The 19,095-nt window shown below is 36.1% G+C and overlaps 1 protein-coding gene across 1 annotated transcript; it reads right to left on the bottom strand.

The window, feature by feature from the left end:
* Positions 1–4,118: 4,118 nt before the first annotated feature.
* On the bottom strand, positions 4,119–17,069 carry LOC118925348 (AP-2 complex subunit beta; the record flags this gene model as incomplete). The annotated part of the gene is made up of 5 exons (XM_057496835.1): positions 4,119–5,909; positions 7,818–8,082; positions 13,609–13,707; positions 15,011–15,176; positions 16,954–17,069. Coding segments are annotated over 4 exons (471 nt in total), but the record flags the coding sequence as incomplete, so codon positions are not given.
* Between the last annotated feature and the right edge of the window lie 2,026 nt (positions 17,070–19,095).

The following is a 19,095-nucleotide window of genomic DNA, read 5'->3' as shown; positions in this document are numbered from 1 at the left end:
AAACAATGCCATTCACAACTGCATCAAAAAGAATAAAATACTTAGGAATAAACCTAACCAAGGAAGTGAAAACTTCCTGTACCCTGAAAACTATCAGACACTCTTAAGAAAAATTAGAGAGGACACTAACAAATGGAAACTCATCCCATGCTCTTGGCTAGGAAGAACTAATATTGTCAAAATGGCCATCCTGTCCAAAGCAATCTACAAATTCAATGCAATCCCTATCAAAATACCAATAGCATTCCTCAATGAATTAGTACAAATAGTTCTAAAATTCAGATAGAACCCCAAAAGACCCCGAATAGCCAAAGCAATCCTGAGAATGAAGAATAAAGCCGGGGAGATCTCGCTTAGCAACTTCAAGCTCTACTACAAATCCACAGTAATCAAAACAATTTGGTACTGGCACAAGAACAGACCTACAGACCAATGGAACAGGATAGCGAGTCCAGATATTAACCCAAACATATATGGTCAATTAATATACGATAAAGGAGCCATGTACATATGATGGGGAAACGACAGCCTCTTCAAAAGCTGGTGTTGGCAAAACTGGACAGCGACATGTAAGAGAATGAAACTGGATCATTGTCTAACCCCATACATAGAAGTAAAATCGAAATGGATCAAAGACCTGAATGTAAGTCATGAAACCATAAAACTCTTAGAAAAAAAATAGGCAAAAATATCTTGGACATAAACATGAGCAACTTCTTCATGAACATATGTCTCTGGGAAAGGGAAACAAAAGTAAAAATTAACAAGTGGGACTATATCAAGCTGAAAAGCTTCTCTACAGCAAAGGACACCATCAACAGAACAAAGAGGCATCCTACAGTATGGAAGAATATATTCATAAATAACAGATCCAATAAAGGGTGGCATCCAAAATGTATAAAGAACTCACGCACCTCAAGAAACAGAAAGCAAATAATCCAATTAAAAAATGGGCACATAATCTGAACAGACAGTTCTCCAAAGAAGAAATTCAGATGGTCAACAGACACATGAAAAGATGGTCCACACTGTTAATCATCAGAGAAATGCGAATTAAAACCACAATGAGATATCACCTCACACCAGTAAGGATCACCACCATCCAAAAGACAAACAACAACAGATGTTGGAGAGGACGTGGAGAAAGGGGAACCCCCCTACACCGCTGGTGGGAATGTAAATTAGTTCAACCATTGTGGAAAGCAGTATGGAGGTTCCTCAAAAAACTAAAAAGAGAAATACCATTTAACCCCGGAATTCCAGTCCTAGGAATTTACCCTAAGAATGCAGCAGCCCAGTTTGAAAAAGACATATGCACCCCTATGTTTACCGCAGCACTATTTGCAATAGCCAAGAAATGGAGGCAACCTAAGTGTCCATCAGTAGAGGAATGGATAAAGAAGAGGTGGTACATATACACAATGGAATATTATTCAGCCATAAGAAGAAAACAAATCCTACCATTTGCAACAACATGGATGGAGCTAGAGGGTATTATGCTCAGTTAAATAAGCCAGGCAGAAAAAGACAAGTATCAAATGATTTCACCCATCTGTGGAGTATAAGAACAAAGAAAAAAACTGAAGGAACAAAACAGCAGTAGGCGCACAGAACCCAAGAATGGACTAACAGTTACCAAAGGGAAAGGGACTGGGGAGGATGGATGGCAATGGAGGGATAAGGGGAAAAAAGGGGGGCATTACTATTAGCAGACATAATGTAGGGGGTGGGGGTCACGGGGAGAGCTGTAAAACACAGAGAACACAAGTAGTGATTCTACAGCATCTTACTACGCTGATGCACAGTGACTGTAATGGGGTATGTGGGGGGGACTTGATGATGGGGTAATCTCATAAACATAATGTTCCTCATGTAACTGTAGATTAATGATACCAAAATAAATAATATAAAAATAAATAAACTTAAAACAGAATCTCATTTGACCCAGTCATTCCATTCCTAGGAATTTACCCAAAGAAAACAAGACCCATGATTCAAAAAGACACATGAACATCTATGTTTATTCCAGCACTATTTACAATATCCAAGATATGAAAGCAACCTAAGTGTTCATCAGCAGATGAATGGATAAAGAAGGTGTTGTCCATATACAGAATGGAATATTATTCAGCCATAAGAAGCAAACAAATCCTACCATTTGCAACAACATGGGTGGAGCTAGAGGGTACTGTGCTCAGTGAAATAATCCAGGCGGAGAAAGACAAGCACCAAATGATTTCACTCATTTGTGGAGTGTAACAAAGCAAAACTGAAGGGAGGAAAACAGCAGCAGACTCAGACTCCAAGAAGGGACTAGCGGTTCCCAAAGGGAAGGGATTGGGGAGGGAGAGAGAAAGGGATTGAAAGGTAGTATAATTAACAATCACAATATAGGTCGGTCATGGGGAAGGCAGTACAGGACAGAGAAGACAAGTAATGACTCTGTAGCATCTTACTATGCTGACAGTGACTTCAACGCGGGGGTGGGGAAAGGTAAGGACTTGATAACATGGGTAGATGTTGAAACCACAGTACCGTTCAGGTGAAACCTTTTTAAGACTGTACATCCATGACCCCTTAATAAGTAAATAAATAAATAAAATATAGATGACAAGAAAATCTAGAAGTCATTCAGACTGTGTATTGACTATTACAGATTCCTACTTTTGTTAGGCTTGATAATGTGATTTTTTTTTAAGTCCTTATCTATTCAAGATACCAAGTTAAGGATTTAGTAGTGAAATGATATGAGTTCTGGAATGGGATTTGATTTAAAGTACTCCAGCTCCCTCAAAAACACCCCACAAAAAACAAAAACTCAAAGAAAGCACTGTGGGTACGATAAGTGAACCAAGACTGGCAAAATAGTGGTAACTGTTGAAGCTGAGCAATGAGTGTATGTTTGTTACACCATTTTATCTTGTATATTTTCTAAGATTTATATAAATATTGTATAAAGAAAATAAAGTTAAAAAGAACACTAAAAATTCCATTAATATCAGAAAAACAATTCCATTCACAATTGCATAGAAAAGAATAAAATATCTCGGAATAAACCTAACCAAGGAAGAGAAAGAGCTATACTTTGAAGACTACGAGACACTCACGAGAGAAAGAAGATACCAATAAATGTAAACACATCCCGTCCTCATGGATAGGAAAAATTAGTATTGTTTAAATGGCCATCCTGACTACAGCAATCTACACATTCAATGCAATGCCTATCAACATATCAACAACATTCTTCAATGAACTAGAGCAAATAGTTCTAAAATTCATATGGAACCACAAAAGATCCTGAATAACCAAAGCAATCCTGAGAAGGAAGAATAGAGCTGGGGGGATTATGCTCCCCAACTTCAAGCTCTACTACAAGCCACAGTAATAATCAAGATAATTTGGTACTAGCACAAGAACAGAACAATAGACCAATGGAACAGATTAGAGAGCCCAGATATAAACCCAACCACATATGGTCAATTAATACACGATAAAGGCGCCATGGACATACAATGGGGAAATGATAGCTCCTTCAACAACTGGTGTTGGCAAACCTGGACAGCTACATGCAAGATAATGAAACTGGATTACTGTCTAACTCCATACACAAAAGTAAACTCGAACTGGATTTACGACCTGAATGTAATGAAACCATAAACCTCTTAGAAGAAAACACAGGCAAAAATCTCCTTAATATAAACATGAGCAACCTCTTCCTGAACACATCTCCTCAAGCAAGGGAAACAAAAGCAAAAAATGAACACATGGGACTACATCAAACTAAAAAGCTTCTGTACAGCAAAGGACACAATCAATAAAACAAAAAGGCATCCTACGGTATGGGAGAATATATTTGTAAATGCCATATCCGACAAGGGGTTAACATCCTAAACATATAAGGAACTCACACGCCTCAACGCCAAAAAGCAAATAACCCAATTAAAAAACGAACGGAAGGTATGAAGAGACACTTCTCCAAGGAAGAAATTCAGATGGTAGACACATGAAAAGATGCTCCACATCACTAATCATCAGGGAAATGCAAATTAAAACCACAATGAGATATCACCGCACACCAGTAAGGATGGCCAGCTTCGAAAAGACCAAGAACAACAAATGCTGGTGAGGATGTGAAGAAAGGGGAACCCTCCCACATTGCTGGTGGGAATGCAAATTCGTTCAACCACTGTGGAAAGCAGTATGGAGGTTCCTCAAAAAACTAAATATAAATACTATTTGACCCGGGAATCCCACTCCTTGCAATTTACTCAAAGAATACAAGTTCTCAGGTTTAAAAACACATATGCACCCCTATGTTTATTGCAGCACTATTTACAACAGCCAAGAAATGGAAGCAACCTAAGTGTCCATCAGTAGATGAATGGATAAATTAGACATGTTACATATACACAATGGAATACTATTCAGTGATAAGAAAGAAACAAATCTTACCATTTGAAACAACATGGATGGAGCTGGAGGATATTATGCTCAGTGAAATAAGCCAGGCAGAGAAAGACAAGTGCCAAATGATTTCCCTCATTTGTAGAATATAACAATGAAGTAAAACTGAAGGAACAAAACAGCAGCAGACTCACAGACTCCAAGGGACTAGCGGTTACCAAAGGGGAGGGGTGTGGGAGGGCAGATGGGGAGGGAGGGAGGGAGGGAGGGAGAAGGGGATTGAGGGGTATTATGTTTAGTACACATGGTGTGAGGGGTCATGGGGAAGACAATGTAGCACAGAGAAGGCAAATAGTGAATCTGTGACATCTTATACACTGATGGACAGTTACTGCAATGAGGTATGAGTGGGGACTTGATAACATGGGTAACTGTAGTAACCACATTGTATTTTTCATGTGAAACCTTCATAAGAGTGTATGCATATCAATAATACCTTAATAAAAGAAAAAATGTAGAAGAAAAAAAAGTCCGTAAATAAACAAATGTTTTTTAAAATACAAAACCCAAAAAGCCTAGATAGGTTTTGACAACACTTGAAGACAGAAGACAAACAATGAAGACTCAAACTCAGAGAATACACAAACAAAAACTAAGCAGCACAACACTAGTGATGCTCCTTATAATCACAGAGGAATCTGGAAGGATAATGGGAAAAACAGTACAGTATTTTCAACTGTGAAGTTTCAAGTAAAAAAAAAGAAGTCCAACAGTGAGTTACAGACAAGGGACTGGCAGAGAGGTAAACTTGGAAGAAATTCATATACACATCTCAGGTGAAATCAGCAGATGTGATGTGGTGACAAGAGTAGGGGGTCTAGAATAAGAGTACCAAGACCAAGTGGTACTCCAACAACTACGACTTGCATGATCTTGGGCAAGTGACAACAACTCTGAGACAGTTTGCTCACCAATAATATGATAAAAATGTTACCAAAACACGGTTTTACTTTAGAGGATCAAATGAAAACATGGTGTAAACTGTAAAACCTTCTATCTGGTATTGCTGTTTTTAGCAGATGAATTCTGCCAAGAGAATACAAAGACAAACACAGAAAGAGAAGGTTCAGAATGAACCTTGTGATACAAACAAGATTAATAATCAAGAAGGGAATGAACACAGAATTGCAAAGATTAAAGAGAGAAAAACAAGCTAAGGAAGATAACCTAGGGAAAAAAAGTGTCAAGGAAGCCAAGATGAGAAGTATGTAGACAGGGTGGGGCAAATATAAGTAAGCCCCAAATTAATAAAGCCAAAAGGGGAAGCGATTTCATATACATCTGGTAAGAAGTACATGAGATCTCTATAAAGGGCATTTATTCTCTGCAGATGTAAATTCTCTCATCTTGTGACACATACCATTTAAGGAGATGTCTGTCACACTGTTTATCAGAACCTTGAAATACAAGGCAGAATAGGTGAACAAGGTACATATATTCCTTCACTGTAATGGAAAAGGAAGAGTATTATGAGAAGACAAAGTGAGTCAGATGAAAAGAGGTAAATGATCCAATAATTTCTACAAGTTAAAAACATGGTAAATCATTATTATGCATTCATTCCTAGTGGAAAATACAAGCAAATTAACATGAAAATGTTTCCCATTGTGAATTCATGGGACATTAACTGCACAGCTGTCAAAGCAAGAAGTTTTTTTAAAAATTGAGATTTTTCTAAATTAGACAACTATTTACCATCTCACCCCTACAGCTAACAAGTACTACGAGAAACACCCAACTGAAAAGCACTTCCCTTTCTTTCCCAAGTGATTTTAAAAGACTTACTGAAGGTAAGTATTTTTACACTTCTAGAAGAGGCAGAATAAGGTTTTACAATGTTGCTGTTATTTCATGTCAGAAGAATATCATTATTAACCTTATGCTGCAGAAGAGAGCTAGGTAATGTCAGGACTACTACAGACATGCCATTTACAGCAATATACCGCCCCTATTTATTTCAAAGGGGACTTTTCTGTGTTTGTGTTTCCTTTAAGAACAGAAAACAAGGACAAATGGACAGAAAGGTTATCTAAAAAGCCGAACCACATATGGTATTGTGAAGGTAAGAAATTAAAGGCTATTAGTCAGGTAAAGACCCTATATAAGAGATTGTTTCTTTTTAAATAGTTTAAATATTGGTTCTTACCTTGTGTTCTAGAAAGGGCTGCTCTGTTTGTTAGTTTAACTTTCCCTCTCCCAGGTGAAGATCAAAAGTTATCAGTAAATTCCTATCTATTATCAAAACTCAGAGCAAGACAAGGAGAGACACCTTAAAATCAAATGGTCGTATCTAGAGAATGTTAAATATGCCTGCCTACAAGGAAAAACACACTATTACTACAAGGCCTAATCCTTATGAAGCCTCAAATCCCCTATGGGTGAAAATCATAGCACTTACCCTAAAACCAAAGACTCAACTCAAATAAAGGCTAATGAAAGAAACTAAGTTTTTTTGGTATCGCCCTTTCCTTTTTGTCTATCCGTGCCCACAGTCTGTTTAAATAGATTTTAAATAGTCAACCCAAAATGTGGACTACGCTAATTTGTAAAGCAATAAATCCTGCACTCTGGCTACTCATTAACCACTTAAACCGCAGTGTATATTAGAGAATGGTAGGAGACACTCTTTAATGGAAGTGCAGTACTCTAATGCCTCTGGGATTAAATTCTACTTAGATTTAAGCCTTACTATGATTAATGAAGGAGACTGCAAAAGGATTCCAAGATTCCCACTATAAGAGTTTATTACAGTCATTCCTCCCAAACTAAAATTTAAAGATACCTTACGAGTTTCACGTTACCTGAGAACCTATTCATAACAGAATTTCCTTAATGAGATGATCAATTTAATTTGCTAGAACAGGCACAAGTAACTGAGAATCAATGTCCACAAAGAATGTAAGCTGCTTTTATAAAACAACCTGTAAATATTATTTCATTAACAGCTTTACAACATAAGGGAAGCAATATCTGATAACTTTCTCCATAAGCCCCAAGCAAAGTTAAAGGCTAAAGACAGTTAAATGTACATATAGGAGTTCTTCCAAGTTTTCAACCCTGGGAAGATTTCTAGCCTCTTACTGGAGACCTAAGCAGCTTTCACATTTTATCAGTTTAGAAGGTCTGCACCACCACGAAAGCCACAATCCTATCTTCTCCCAGATTAGAACACAGAGGGGCCTCTGTCTGTCATTGTATGTGTGCTCACTGTATTCAGATGAAACCCTCAGGGCAGTCCAGCAGGTAGGCAAAATGCATGCAAGTTCTTTTCTACATTATAAAAACATGAAGAAAACCAACTCTGTCTAAACAGAGTCACTTCTCACTCTAATTCATCTACTTCACCTGCTTACCTCCCATGATGTATTGGCAAGTGTTTGCGATGGATTCCATGACTGCCTTCCACAAACGCATTAGGAGGTTTATGGTACACAGAGGCCAAAGAACCAATGTGGCAGATTAGTTCATCCAGTAGAGTTGGCTCAATAAGATCTGTCTCTTCAGAGATCAGTGGCTTCTCAGACAAGACTACTTCTTTGGCTGTGACTGACAGGATCCGTTGAGAGAAGGCGCCAATAAATACAGCCCCGGGCCTCGAAGGTCAGGATTATCAGAATCCTTGGGGAAGGCAAGGGAAAGAAGGCGTAAGTGGCATTTTTCTGCATACAGGAACCCAGACTGTTGCGTTTGTTATGAAGGCAATGCTGGAGAGATTTACATAGTTAGACTCAATATAGTTTTAATACAGTCATAATTCTGTAATCTCTAATATTTCAAGGAATTTAAATGTTAAGTGCAGTGGGTTAGTCCTAAGACTCAAATCCAAAGGGAAGTTGAGAAAAGGGAACTAAAGTTTAACCCAGTAAAAATTAACTGTCTGAGATGGTCTCGGGACATGAAAATAATTTTTTAACTCCTATAAATACTAGCAGGATTGTTCATGAAATATATCTCATATATATTTCATCCATACCTTTCTTCTTTATTAAAATATGCATTAAGTAGCTACTATGGTGACAATGGCTAGGTCCTGGAAATAAAGAAGTAACAGCACATAGCGCCTCACTTTAACAAGATCACAGATTCATCATCACAATGTTGTATGGGAGGGACTATTACCTAAAATAATAAAAATTGTTAAAGACAGCATGTAATTAAGTGCTTCCAAAAAGGGTGACACTTGAATTTAGTGGTCTTTTAAGTTAGTTTTAACATAATTTTACACATGCTAATGGCTTAAAACAAAATTAATCAATGCCACATCACAATTTAGAAGTGCATAATATAAGTTTTCCTCAATCATCCATCCTTCCCCATCTTAAATCCCTACCCCCCAGTCATATTAACAGTGTGGTATATATATTTTTCCAGACAACTCCCATGCATCAGTATATTTATTTTATACAAAACCAGTTTCATATGATATATGGTGCTTTGCAAGTTGCTTTCCATACTGGCACACAAAGGTGAAGTTTTCCACTGTATATGCAGTACTCTGTCATTACTTACTAATGGACATTCAGATTGCTGCCTCTTTCTTCCTCCTTCCATTTATCTATCTGTCTATTTTTGTAATCATTACAAAGTAGCAATAAATATTCTGCTATCTACTTCTCAGAATGTCTATATTTGTTTATGTACCAGTTGTTCCAGCAATAACATGTTATTAAAGGTAATACTAAGTCTCCATTTCACTTTCTGTGTTTAAAACACACATACAAAATTATTTTCTTTAAAGTAGGCCAACTTGAAAGCTTTTACACGAGTTTCTCATCAAGCAGATGAACTGGTTCCTAAGTTAGCCACTTAAGGCACTTATTCAGCTCAATACAAGTAGAGACCCGAATGTTTTTGACTACATTGTTTTAAACGGTTTTTCTTAGTTATGTATCAATCTGTACTCATAACACATTGCTGGCTAAAGACAAAGAAAAACACAAACAACACTGAGATACAGCAAGTTAACAGAGTATAAAAGTGGTAAATTTTATCTGGATAATCTTTATCTCATTATTTGCAATATTCTATTAGAAATATATATATGTGTGAAGTTCATGTCATATAAAAATGTTTAGAGTATTTGAAATGCCAGGGTTAAAGAAAAGTGGTAATATCCAATGTAGATGATTTTGTTTTGTTATTTTGGGGGAGCAGGATAATTTGCTTCTGAGGAAGTGTTTATAAATAGCAGCCTGAAACCTCTCACTTAGATTTCCATTGGGAAATAAAGCTTGAACATTATAAAACATGAACAAGCTGACTTTTTAAAAGAGCGTAACCCAAGTTTCTCAAAACATCAGGTCAGGAAAGCAATCCTTACCCTAGCTCTTGTTGAATATATAAATTAAAACATTAAACTTCATATTCAGTCCCCAAAGCACATCATTTAAAATTTGTAGACTAATTATGTTTTATTACACAATTAAAATAAACACTGCACATCACTAATCTGGGAAAATTCATTTGTCTTTATAGGCACGTACTATAGTTAAAGGAATTAAAGTTTATAATATAGTTTAATAATAATATACTGATCAAAATGAAATATTTTACTTCAATTTATTTCTCTCATATATTATGCACATATTTAACCAAATGGCAAAAAAAAAAGAGAAAGTTCCTTTGGGAATTCACAAAATTATGTACTTCTTTGAAAAAAATTTATGAGTCTCTCACAAATTCAAAACACTGTAAAAGAGCAAGTTGCTAGAGACAGAATCACTGGATCAAAGATAGAAAAACACTTTAAGTCCTAAGCGACACTGACTAAAAAAATAGTCCTATGAGAAATGAGTACAAATTTTCCAAGACTAACGTCAAGAGCAGGCAAGGACCTCCTCCCCTGTTCAAACTGTTGTTCTGAGGGCTGATTCAACAGGCCAACTAAAAGCTGGCTTTCAGTCTCACTATTCATATGGAGGCCACAATCAGGGCCACAGGTCAAGACTTGTGACAAGGAAATGGAAACTTTTTATGAATTTAAGGTGCCATTACATCTTCAGTGACTCAAAAAATTTGGTTCTCCATCTTTCTATGTTGACAAATAGTAACTGCACTACAGGGGGTGAGGATTTAATAATATGGGTAACTGTTGAACCACGGTGTCATATATTTGAAATCAATATAAGATTGTACATCAATGGTATAAAAAAAGTATAGTTACATATTTTTTTAAAGTTTGGTTTTCAATCTACTGTACCGCTGACCCCAAAGGACTTTGTCAGGATCTTGAGAAAACAGTGTATTTCTAAACATTTAAGAGCTTCCAAAACAATTCTTACCAGGCAAGCTCTAAAACTGTAATTTGTAAGCTGTAATGTGCACCAACTTTAGTGAAAGTGCTTATAGTAGGCCCAAACCACAGAGATTCTGATTCATTCTGTCAGCAATGGGGCCCAGGAATTTGATTTTTAACAAGCAGCACAGGTGATTTTGATGATGGTAGTCTCACGTTCATAGAAAAACTAAGATGAAGACTTCTCTTCTGTGTACTTGCAAAGGTTAATTACTGAAGTCTGGTCACTTCTGCATGCATTGTTTACTAATTCCTCTTTAACTGTCAAAGCAAAAAGTATAAATTTTTGAAATGAAGCCACAGATTCAAGGGGTGGTTTTCTTTTCCTCTAGCTAATAGTATTTCTAAGCATACCACCATTTTATTTCAAATTAGAAACACAAAGATTTCACATATACTTCACTGAATTCTCAGCGTAGGTACAGTTTTAACTCTATTAGATAGAAGGGTAGCAGTATGAAACGGAAATATGCTCAATCATGTCCCGAACCACTGAATGTGGCAGAAACAGAACTCTACCACCAAATTCAAATGAACATAATTCAGATTACACTGCCCTCAACTTAAATTGGCACTTACCAACTTCATTCAATTTGGTTTATTTCACAAACTTGAGAAAAAAAATCTCTGAAAAAACATCCAGTGGAAAAAACTTTTGCTCTTTTGTTCTAACTTCTCAGACCTCATTAATTGGATAGGAAAGGCAAGCCTAGACACGATACACATCCAAATATGAAATTATCATCCACAATGATCTTAAAATTACATGCTTCATTTATACACACTGGCTTACGCACAATAGTGCTTCAGGCAGGGAAGGCAGGGAATGTGTACTCTCAAAGTCATTCTTAAATCTTCAGACTGGAAAAGCAGCATAGTCTAGTGGATAAGGGCAGACTCTAGAGCCAGGCTACCTGGACTTGAGTCCTAGCTCCAGCCCATACTAACAGGGGTCTCTATGTCTTAGTTTTTCCTCAACTATAAAATAGAAATACTAACATTATCAATGCTTACTGAGATTAATATCTCAAGTGCTTATCAAAATGCCTGGTACACTGTAAGCAGTGTACAGATGAGTGTTGCTAATAAGATTCTATACTAGTCTTTGTATAGAAAGTCTAGAATCGAGAATGTCTGATGGTTTATTTATACCCTGCCAGTTCTAGAAGAGGATTTAGCAAAACATACAAAAATTCATCTTAGGCTAGAGAGCATAAATTGGAACTGGAGGCAGAAAAATATATGCCACAATAACCTACACATTTTTTACATAACATTTTTATTTGACTCTAAGGTTTCAAACAACTAATATAAAAAAGTAATCTCGTCAGATAAGCCATTCAGAGGCAATTAACTATATACACCAATGTATAGGAGAACCCAAAACTAGTTAGAAATTTCACGGGGCCTCATAACAAAGAAAATATATAATGGCATAAACAATGATTTTAACAGATCCAAACATGATAGTTTCTCATGGCAACCCTTACTACAAGATGATGGTATCAGTCTAATTCAGTAAAAGCAATTCTATTAAGGGTCAGATACAATACAGTCTAGATACACAGCTCTCTACTATTCTGGGTTGGTTCAGTGGTCAATTTCAATCATCTGTAAATACAAGTGTCCTTGTTAACCTTTAAGCAATATTCCCAAAACACTTTACCTCAGGCAAAATTTTGATAAATATTGGGAGTTAATAAGATTGAGTTTGAACTCTGATAAGAATTCAATATAGCTCTCCTATGCTACCTGTTAAATACGGGCCTTAATAGACAATGGAGATGGATGGAGATAGGGTCAAGAACTTGTGAATACAATGCAACCTACCAATGATACCTGCTTGATGATGAGATTATCCTTTATCTATTTAGATGTTAGCAGGGAGGGAACAAGGCCAAAATTCTCTCTAGAAAATTATTTTGAATTCATCTTAATAGAGACACAAATGCGTGATCAAGGGTCTGGAACAGGAAGTCTAGAATGCTCAATTCAGTAGGAAAAAGTAATACTAAGTAACCATTGCCTTGACGGTTATGGTAATTGCTTCAGGCAAAGGAAGATATCTGAAGGGCAATTTAAAAAATCACTTCAAAGACTTCTTACAAATAAATTGTAAAAGATATAAAATTAATAATAGGGACGACAGCTCAGAACTAGGCAAATGCTGTGAAAGGGTTTCAAATTTCAGTGGAAATGAAAGAGAAAAATGGTATATGGTCCATCTGGACCAGATTCCATGTGTAGACACATCTGAAGAGTTGACAGCCTGCTAAAGCCAGCCTGTTCTCCAATTTAATGAAGAACATCATTAAATCATGATGGATTGATGATCACTAACAGTTACCTGACCTCTAAGGCCAGTTGCCACATTCCTGAAAGCAGAGCCCATCCTGGGCAGGATGAAAAATACCAAGTAACTAAGGAAGCAGCAGCATGAGCACCTTGCACTCCACATGGCAGACAATGTGTGAAATCTCTGGCGTGGCACTTACCACCCCTACAATGGTTATTTTCATTTGAAAGCTAAAATTAAGACACCCAGAAGTAGGTACTGTGAGACTCAATGTCTTTTTTACATAATATGTCCTTTATTAACACTAGAGTCGAAACTCTATTCTCATGAATTATCATAGAAAGTGGAGTCGGTCTAATTCATTTAAAAGCCACATAATCAGTTATAATTCACTGGAATATGTGTAAGAGGCACTGTTTTTATATTTTAACAGGATCTAAAGACTGCACTCCTAATTAAAATCTCCTCAAATGAACCTTCTTTGGAAGAGCTTCATAATTTCTCACAATTTAACCAGACAAATCAACCTCATGTTTTTCTCCAGAATTCTTACCTGTGTTGCCAAACTCAAGACCTGTTGTACCAGCTCCTGTGTTTCTGATGGTTTCTTGAGAAACAACTTTACGATGGCAGTAAGCAGAGTGAGCTGCACCTAAGCAGATATAATTCAGTAGATAAAAATGAAGGCATTTGCATTATTTCACACTATCATTCCCAAGGTGGCATTTCCCCAACTATAAATTACAATGGGATCTTTCTGATTTTGCTTGAGACAAGGTTAAGATTCAGTCAGTATCAACAATGGCCATAGGTATTCAACAACTAAAAACTCATTATGCCTCCTATTCCCCCAATCGCATCCTTGGCATCAAAAATTGCTTATTTATTTCCTGCCCAGATAATCACCTGTATTTCTTTAAAGTACATGCTAACATCCTGATGGCAATGAAACTGGTTCCTAAGCAAGTCATTTATTATTTACTTCCACCAAAACAACAACTTTGGGGGAATAATCATCTGTTGTATTGGGGCATGAGTCAACACAGTAGAAGTATGCCAGATCATAGCTAATTAAGAGTGGGCTACTGAACCATGCAGGCACTGTCTTACATGTGGTTCTTTATAAATGCCTATTAAAATTGCTGTGGTGAACTACATACATGAATTTCAAATTGCAGTGAGTACAAATGCCAAGGAGAAGGGGTTAAATAATTTATCTGCTTCTCTGAGCCTGTGGCTCTTAGGTCAGGTCTCTCAATTTTGGTAAAGGAGAGATAGAAGATGGGAAGGAGTCTAGCCATCCAGAGAACCTGTACAAACTAAACTTGCCAGCCCTCACCGAAGCCCCAGGTGAAACCCCTGCTGTAATGAGCCATAACGACTACTTCCAGGAATGGGTAATCATCTTCAGGTGACAGGAAATTAACAGGTGGTAGTTACCTGTTAAGCCACTACTGCTCTAAGTCAAAGTTGTGTGGTCTTGACCAGCAGCAGCACCCCGAACCTTGTAAGAAATGAAAATGCTTAGGCCCATCTCAGACATACCAAGTCAGAAACTGCAGGGGTGAGGCCCACCAACCTGTGCTTTAGTAAACATTCTAGGTGGGGTTTTTTTCTAGGTGTTTCTGCGGTTCATTAAAGTTTGGGAACCATGGTCTAAGTTAGGCAGATTTGTTCCACCAGAAATCAGCACAACTGAAAAAGGTCATCAATTTTGGCAAAAAAATGAACATACTATGCATATATATATACACAAACACACACACACACACATAAATGAACATTCTCTTTCTGTCTCTATACAGTTTACGTACATGTGTGTATTCATACATATATATGTATACTATATATACATATCAAGTCACACACATGCACACACATACAAAACTACCTAACCTTTACTTTCCCTGAAATCTTCCCCAAAAGATCTAGGACACAGGATACAGATCACTCACCTGGGTGCTTTCATCATGAAAACCCTCCAGAAAGCTCTCTAGTAACTCATCTGCATTGTCAATTCTTTCAGCATATTCTCCCACAATCCAAATCATTGCTGCTCGAGCATCTGGCTCATCCAGCGAGTCTAAGTTCTCACACAGAGTGGCGATGATACTTTCATACCTGATAAAACAAAATGGACTGTGGTTACTGAGGGCAAAACTGTGAACTGTACTTAACAGTGAGTTAAAGGCAAAACCACAGACAAGGTTCCCTAAACCAAACCATCAAACTATAAAAGCTTTCACAGTCAAAAGAATATAAAGACTTTAGGCCAGAAGATAATAAATGTCCTAAATTTCCCTTCAATTATGTTTTAATAATTAAACCATAAAATTTTATTATAGAAAGCTCATCATATATTATTTTCAAAGGAAAAATTAACCTGTGATGTCACATGATACCACTTATATTTCTAACAATCTTTCTTATAACTAGATCGAAGAAGATTCCTGTCTATATTCCATTTTGCCTTCATGTAGAGGAACAGAAACCCCACTTTACTTTTAGGAAAATAGAGTTAGACAGCAGCATCCACACTACAAATAGTAATTCTGTCCCTTAATCCACCTATTTCTGCTTTTTATAGACATACTTATGTTCTTTCCTCCCAAGGTACCCCCACTAATGACATATTTCTCCAAAGAAACAATTCAAATATTTATTTTAATTTTACAGATCTACAGTTCTCTTATACCATGTTGAATCTGTCTCCTTGCTAATTTGATTTAAAACATTGAATGACACTGTATAATAAATTAGAAGTAGACAACTGAATAGGTCATTTAACTGTTTGCCCTCCCTCCACTGATTAAACCAGGTTCTTGGTAGCTCTTCCTGAAACTGTCATAACATACTAATCATAAACCAAAATAGTCACATTTCTCTACCAATCATATTGAGATATACATCTCTACCTTAATCACCAAGTTTAGAAGCCAACCCTCCTCTTTTCAAGAAGAGTGATAAAAATACATGGCCCCTTTCCAAAAAAAAAAAAAATATATATATATATGTATATATATACATATACATATATATATATACAATACTTAATATACCACTACCTTGCTATAATATTTTTCCTAATTACGAGTCTACCATAAGCTAACCTACTGCAAGTTCCTTCATTTAACACTGTCTTTAAAGACTAAAAAGAGGCTTCAAGCACAAGATCTCTCTAAGACTATAAGGCAAAATGAAATTTAGGATGCTTTCAAGACCTGCTCTTATTCCACTCTCTTAGATTCCTAACTACTTGCTTTCAGAATAAAAACTAAAATAGTATTTTCACTTCATAAACTAAGAGACCTCAATGTAAAAATTCTGTGGAGTGAAAATGTAGATTTTTGCATAGCTTTATGGGAACAGCTATAATACTTCAAAAAAGGCTTGAGACTGAAAATCTATTGTTACATGTCCTATAATTTTCTACAGAGTACTAGGCAACATGTAAAGTGACCAGGGCAGATGTCACCTTCCTGGCTTTTACAGCATGATGGTCGTTTAATTTATCATCCAAACTGAGACATTTCTGAGAATGAAAAGACATAATTATTAATTATGTCTGGTAATTATACCCAGACAACCTAGACTATATGAGTATCTTAATATTAATAGTAACTTCACCACCAAAGAATCTCGTTTTCAATATATGCTAACCAACAGTACATGTTAAGACAGAGTTTCAATTCTTCTAAAAGTAATGAAGAATTTTTATTACTGAAAAATCAGGTTTTAATCCTGTGCCAATCACTTTATAGGTGATATTTAATAAAGTATCCTCTTACGACCAGTTACGTGATGTAAGAATAATTCTTACCTAGATAATTTCAAAGTGTCTTACTTAAAAATTTTCCTAAACTATCTGAGAAAGCAGGGCAGAAGTACTTCAACATACTTGTTGGGGTATTTGCGAAAAATGTCCCTGATGACAACAATCGCCTCTTGGACCACATAATTTACTTTGGTCTGGATGAGACCAAGCAATGTGCTCACACAGCGCTCTGCAGACTGCTGCAAAGAGGAACATATTAAATTAGTAGTCAGATGATTTTTCCAATAATGCAACCTCAGCATTAAAACAAACAGGTACATCAACCAAACCAGACTAAAAGACCAGGCACTTAATCTGAGCAACCTACACTCAAGGCTAGGATAATTGACGGCGAGACACAGAAGTTCTAGATATACCCCAAATTTTATTCATTACAAAGTATACTAACATATGAGTTAGTTTAAATGAAAATAATCATCTTGGATAGCCAGAAGAATAGAAATTAAAGGAAAGTATAAGTTAAGGTAGGAGTAAAGAATAGGGAAAGAATGAGGTCACAGGTCTTTATCTGGAGTTCACAGATGAGTGCAGACAGCCTGAAGGGTGTCTTTAAATAGAAATAAATGTACATATAAGCATATTCTCCAGGGAGAGAGTCCACAACTTTCATTATATATTCAAAGTTATCTGAATCAAAAAGCTCTAAGGAAAATTTTCCATCTTTTGAACTATATAACTGAAAGTCTATGGCCCTAAATTGCAATTTACACAGCCTCTAGCACATCTAAAAAATGGAATTTAATCTACTCAGCTTTTATTACTGAGGGGAATTTGGGAGAATACAAATAACAAAATTAATCTATTAAAACTGTAAGTCATACAAGTAGTGACTGTGGCATCTTATTACACTGATGGACAGTGACTTCAGTAGGGTATGGAGGGGACTTGATACTATGGTTGAACGTAGTAACCACAATGTTTTTCATGTGAAACCTTCATAAGTGTGTATATCAATGATACCTTAATAAAATAAATAAATAAATAAAACTGTAGGTCAGTTTTTAAAAGGAGAAAAGTTGCAGAAGAAAGATCCTAAACAAACCAATGACTGATTTATCATATATAACAATGTACTATGATGGATCACTCCATTACATGCCTCCATATAAGATGCTGTGTAAGCACACAGCATCACCTAAGAGGCATGGTTGTTAAAAACAGTAAACATGAGTACTACCAAGCGTCTAGATTTAATTATCCGAAGGGGATGGAGAAATGAGATAAATGACATCACTAAAATAAAACCAGCCAAATACAGACTGGGAAATTGTACAAGCCTAATGACTTGGTTCCTTCAATAAATGGCACCAAGTAAGTAAGGACTTAAGAAATATAATAACCAAATACAATGTGTGGATATTATTTAGATTTTGATTTGAACAAGCCGACAACAAAAGACAATCAGGGAAACTGAAAATGGACTGCGTATTCAATGAGATTAAGAATTATTGTTAGTTGTTGGGTATGGGTAAGGTATTGTGACAATACTTTTTAGAGGACCTTATCTATTACATATACACATTGGACTACTCTATTAAGATCATATCTTGCATGTGCATTAAAATATAATAGCACCCCACTCCCTTAAACAGGGAGGGAGAGGGAGAAGACATATTTGTTCAGATGCATGATGTGTACATGAGAACTGATTAATCAATTTTACTTTACTGTATGCCTGAAATTTCTGTAATAAAATCTTTTAAAGGTACAATAACTTTTTTGTATCATTAATGTACAATTACATGAGCAATGTTATGGTTATTAGACTCCCCCCATTATCAAGTCCCCACCACATACCCCATTACAGTCACGGATACCATAATAACTTCAACCACTCCAAGCCATTTAATGAAAACAAAATTGCAGCTGAGGCTATTTACACAAAGTCATATATAGGATGATTCTGTTGCATCATGAAATGACTCTGCCACCTTTTCTATATTCGCTATTTTTGGATTCTACTTAATTCATTTTCAGCAAGTAATTCCTGTGCTGTTATTACAACAGCAAAACAGGAAAATTAAATATAGAAGTTATGATGAATTATAAAGTATGTAGAATATAGGCTTCTGTAAGGTTTAAATTTTCACAAGTTAAATAATGCTAATAAGTGCTTAGCACAGGGCTTGATATAAAGCTAACATTTAGAGAGCCCTTAGTATCATTATTATAAATACAAACAAAAAACCATTTCCCATGATGCAT

This window comes from Manis pentadactyla, unplaced genomic scaffold (assembly GCF_030020395.1).
Source record: "Manis pentadactyla isolate mManPen7 unplaced genomic scaffold, mManPen7.hap1 scaffold_743, whole genome shotgun sequence".
NCBI classification, from domain to species: domain Eukaryota; kingdom Metazoa; phylum Chordata; class Mammalia; order Pholidota; family Manidae; genus Manis; species Manis pentadactyla.
This window is presented reverse-complemented; position numbering and strand designations above follow the sequence as displayed.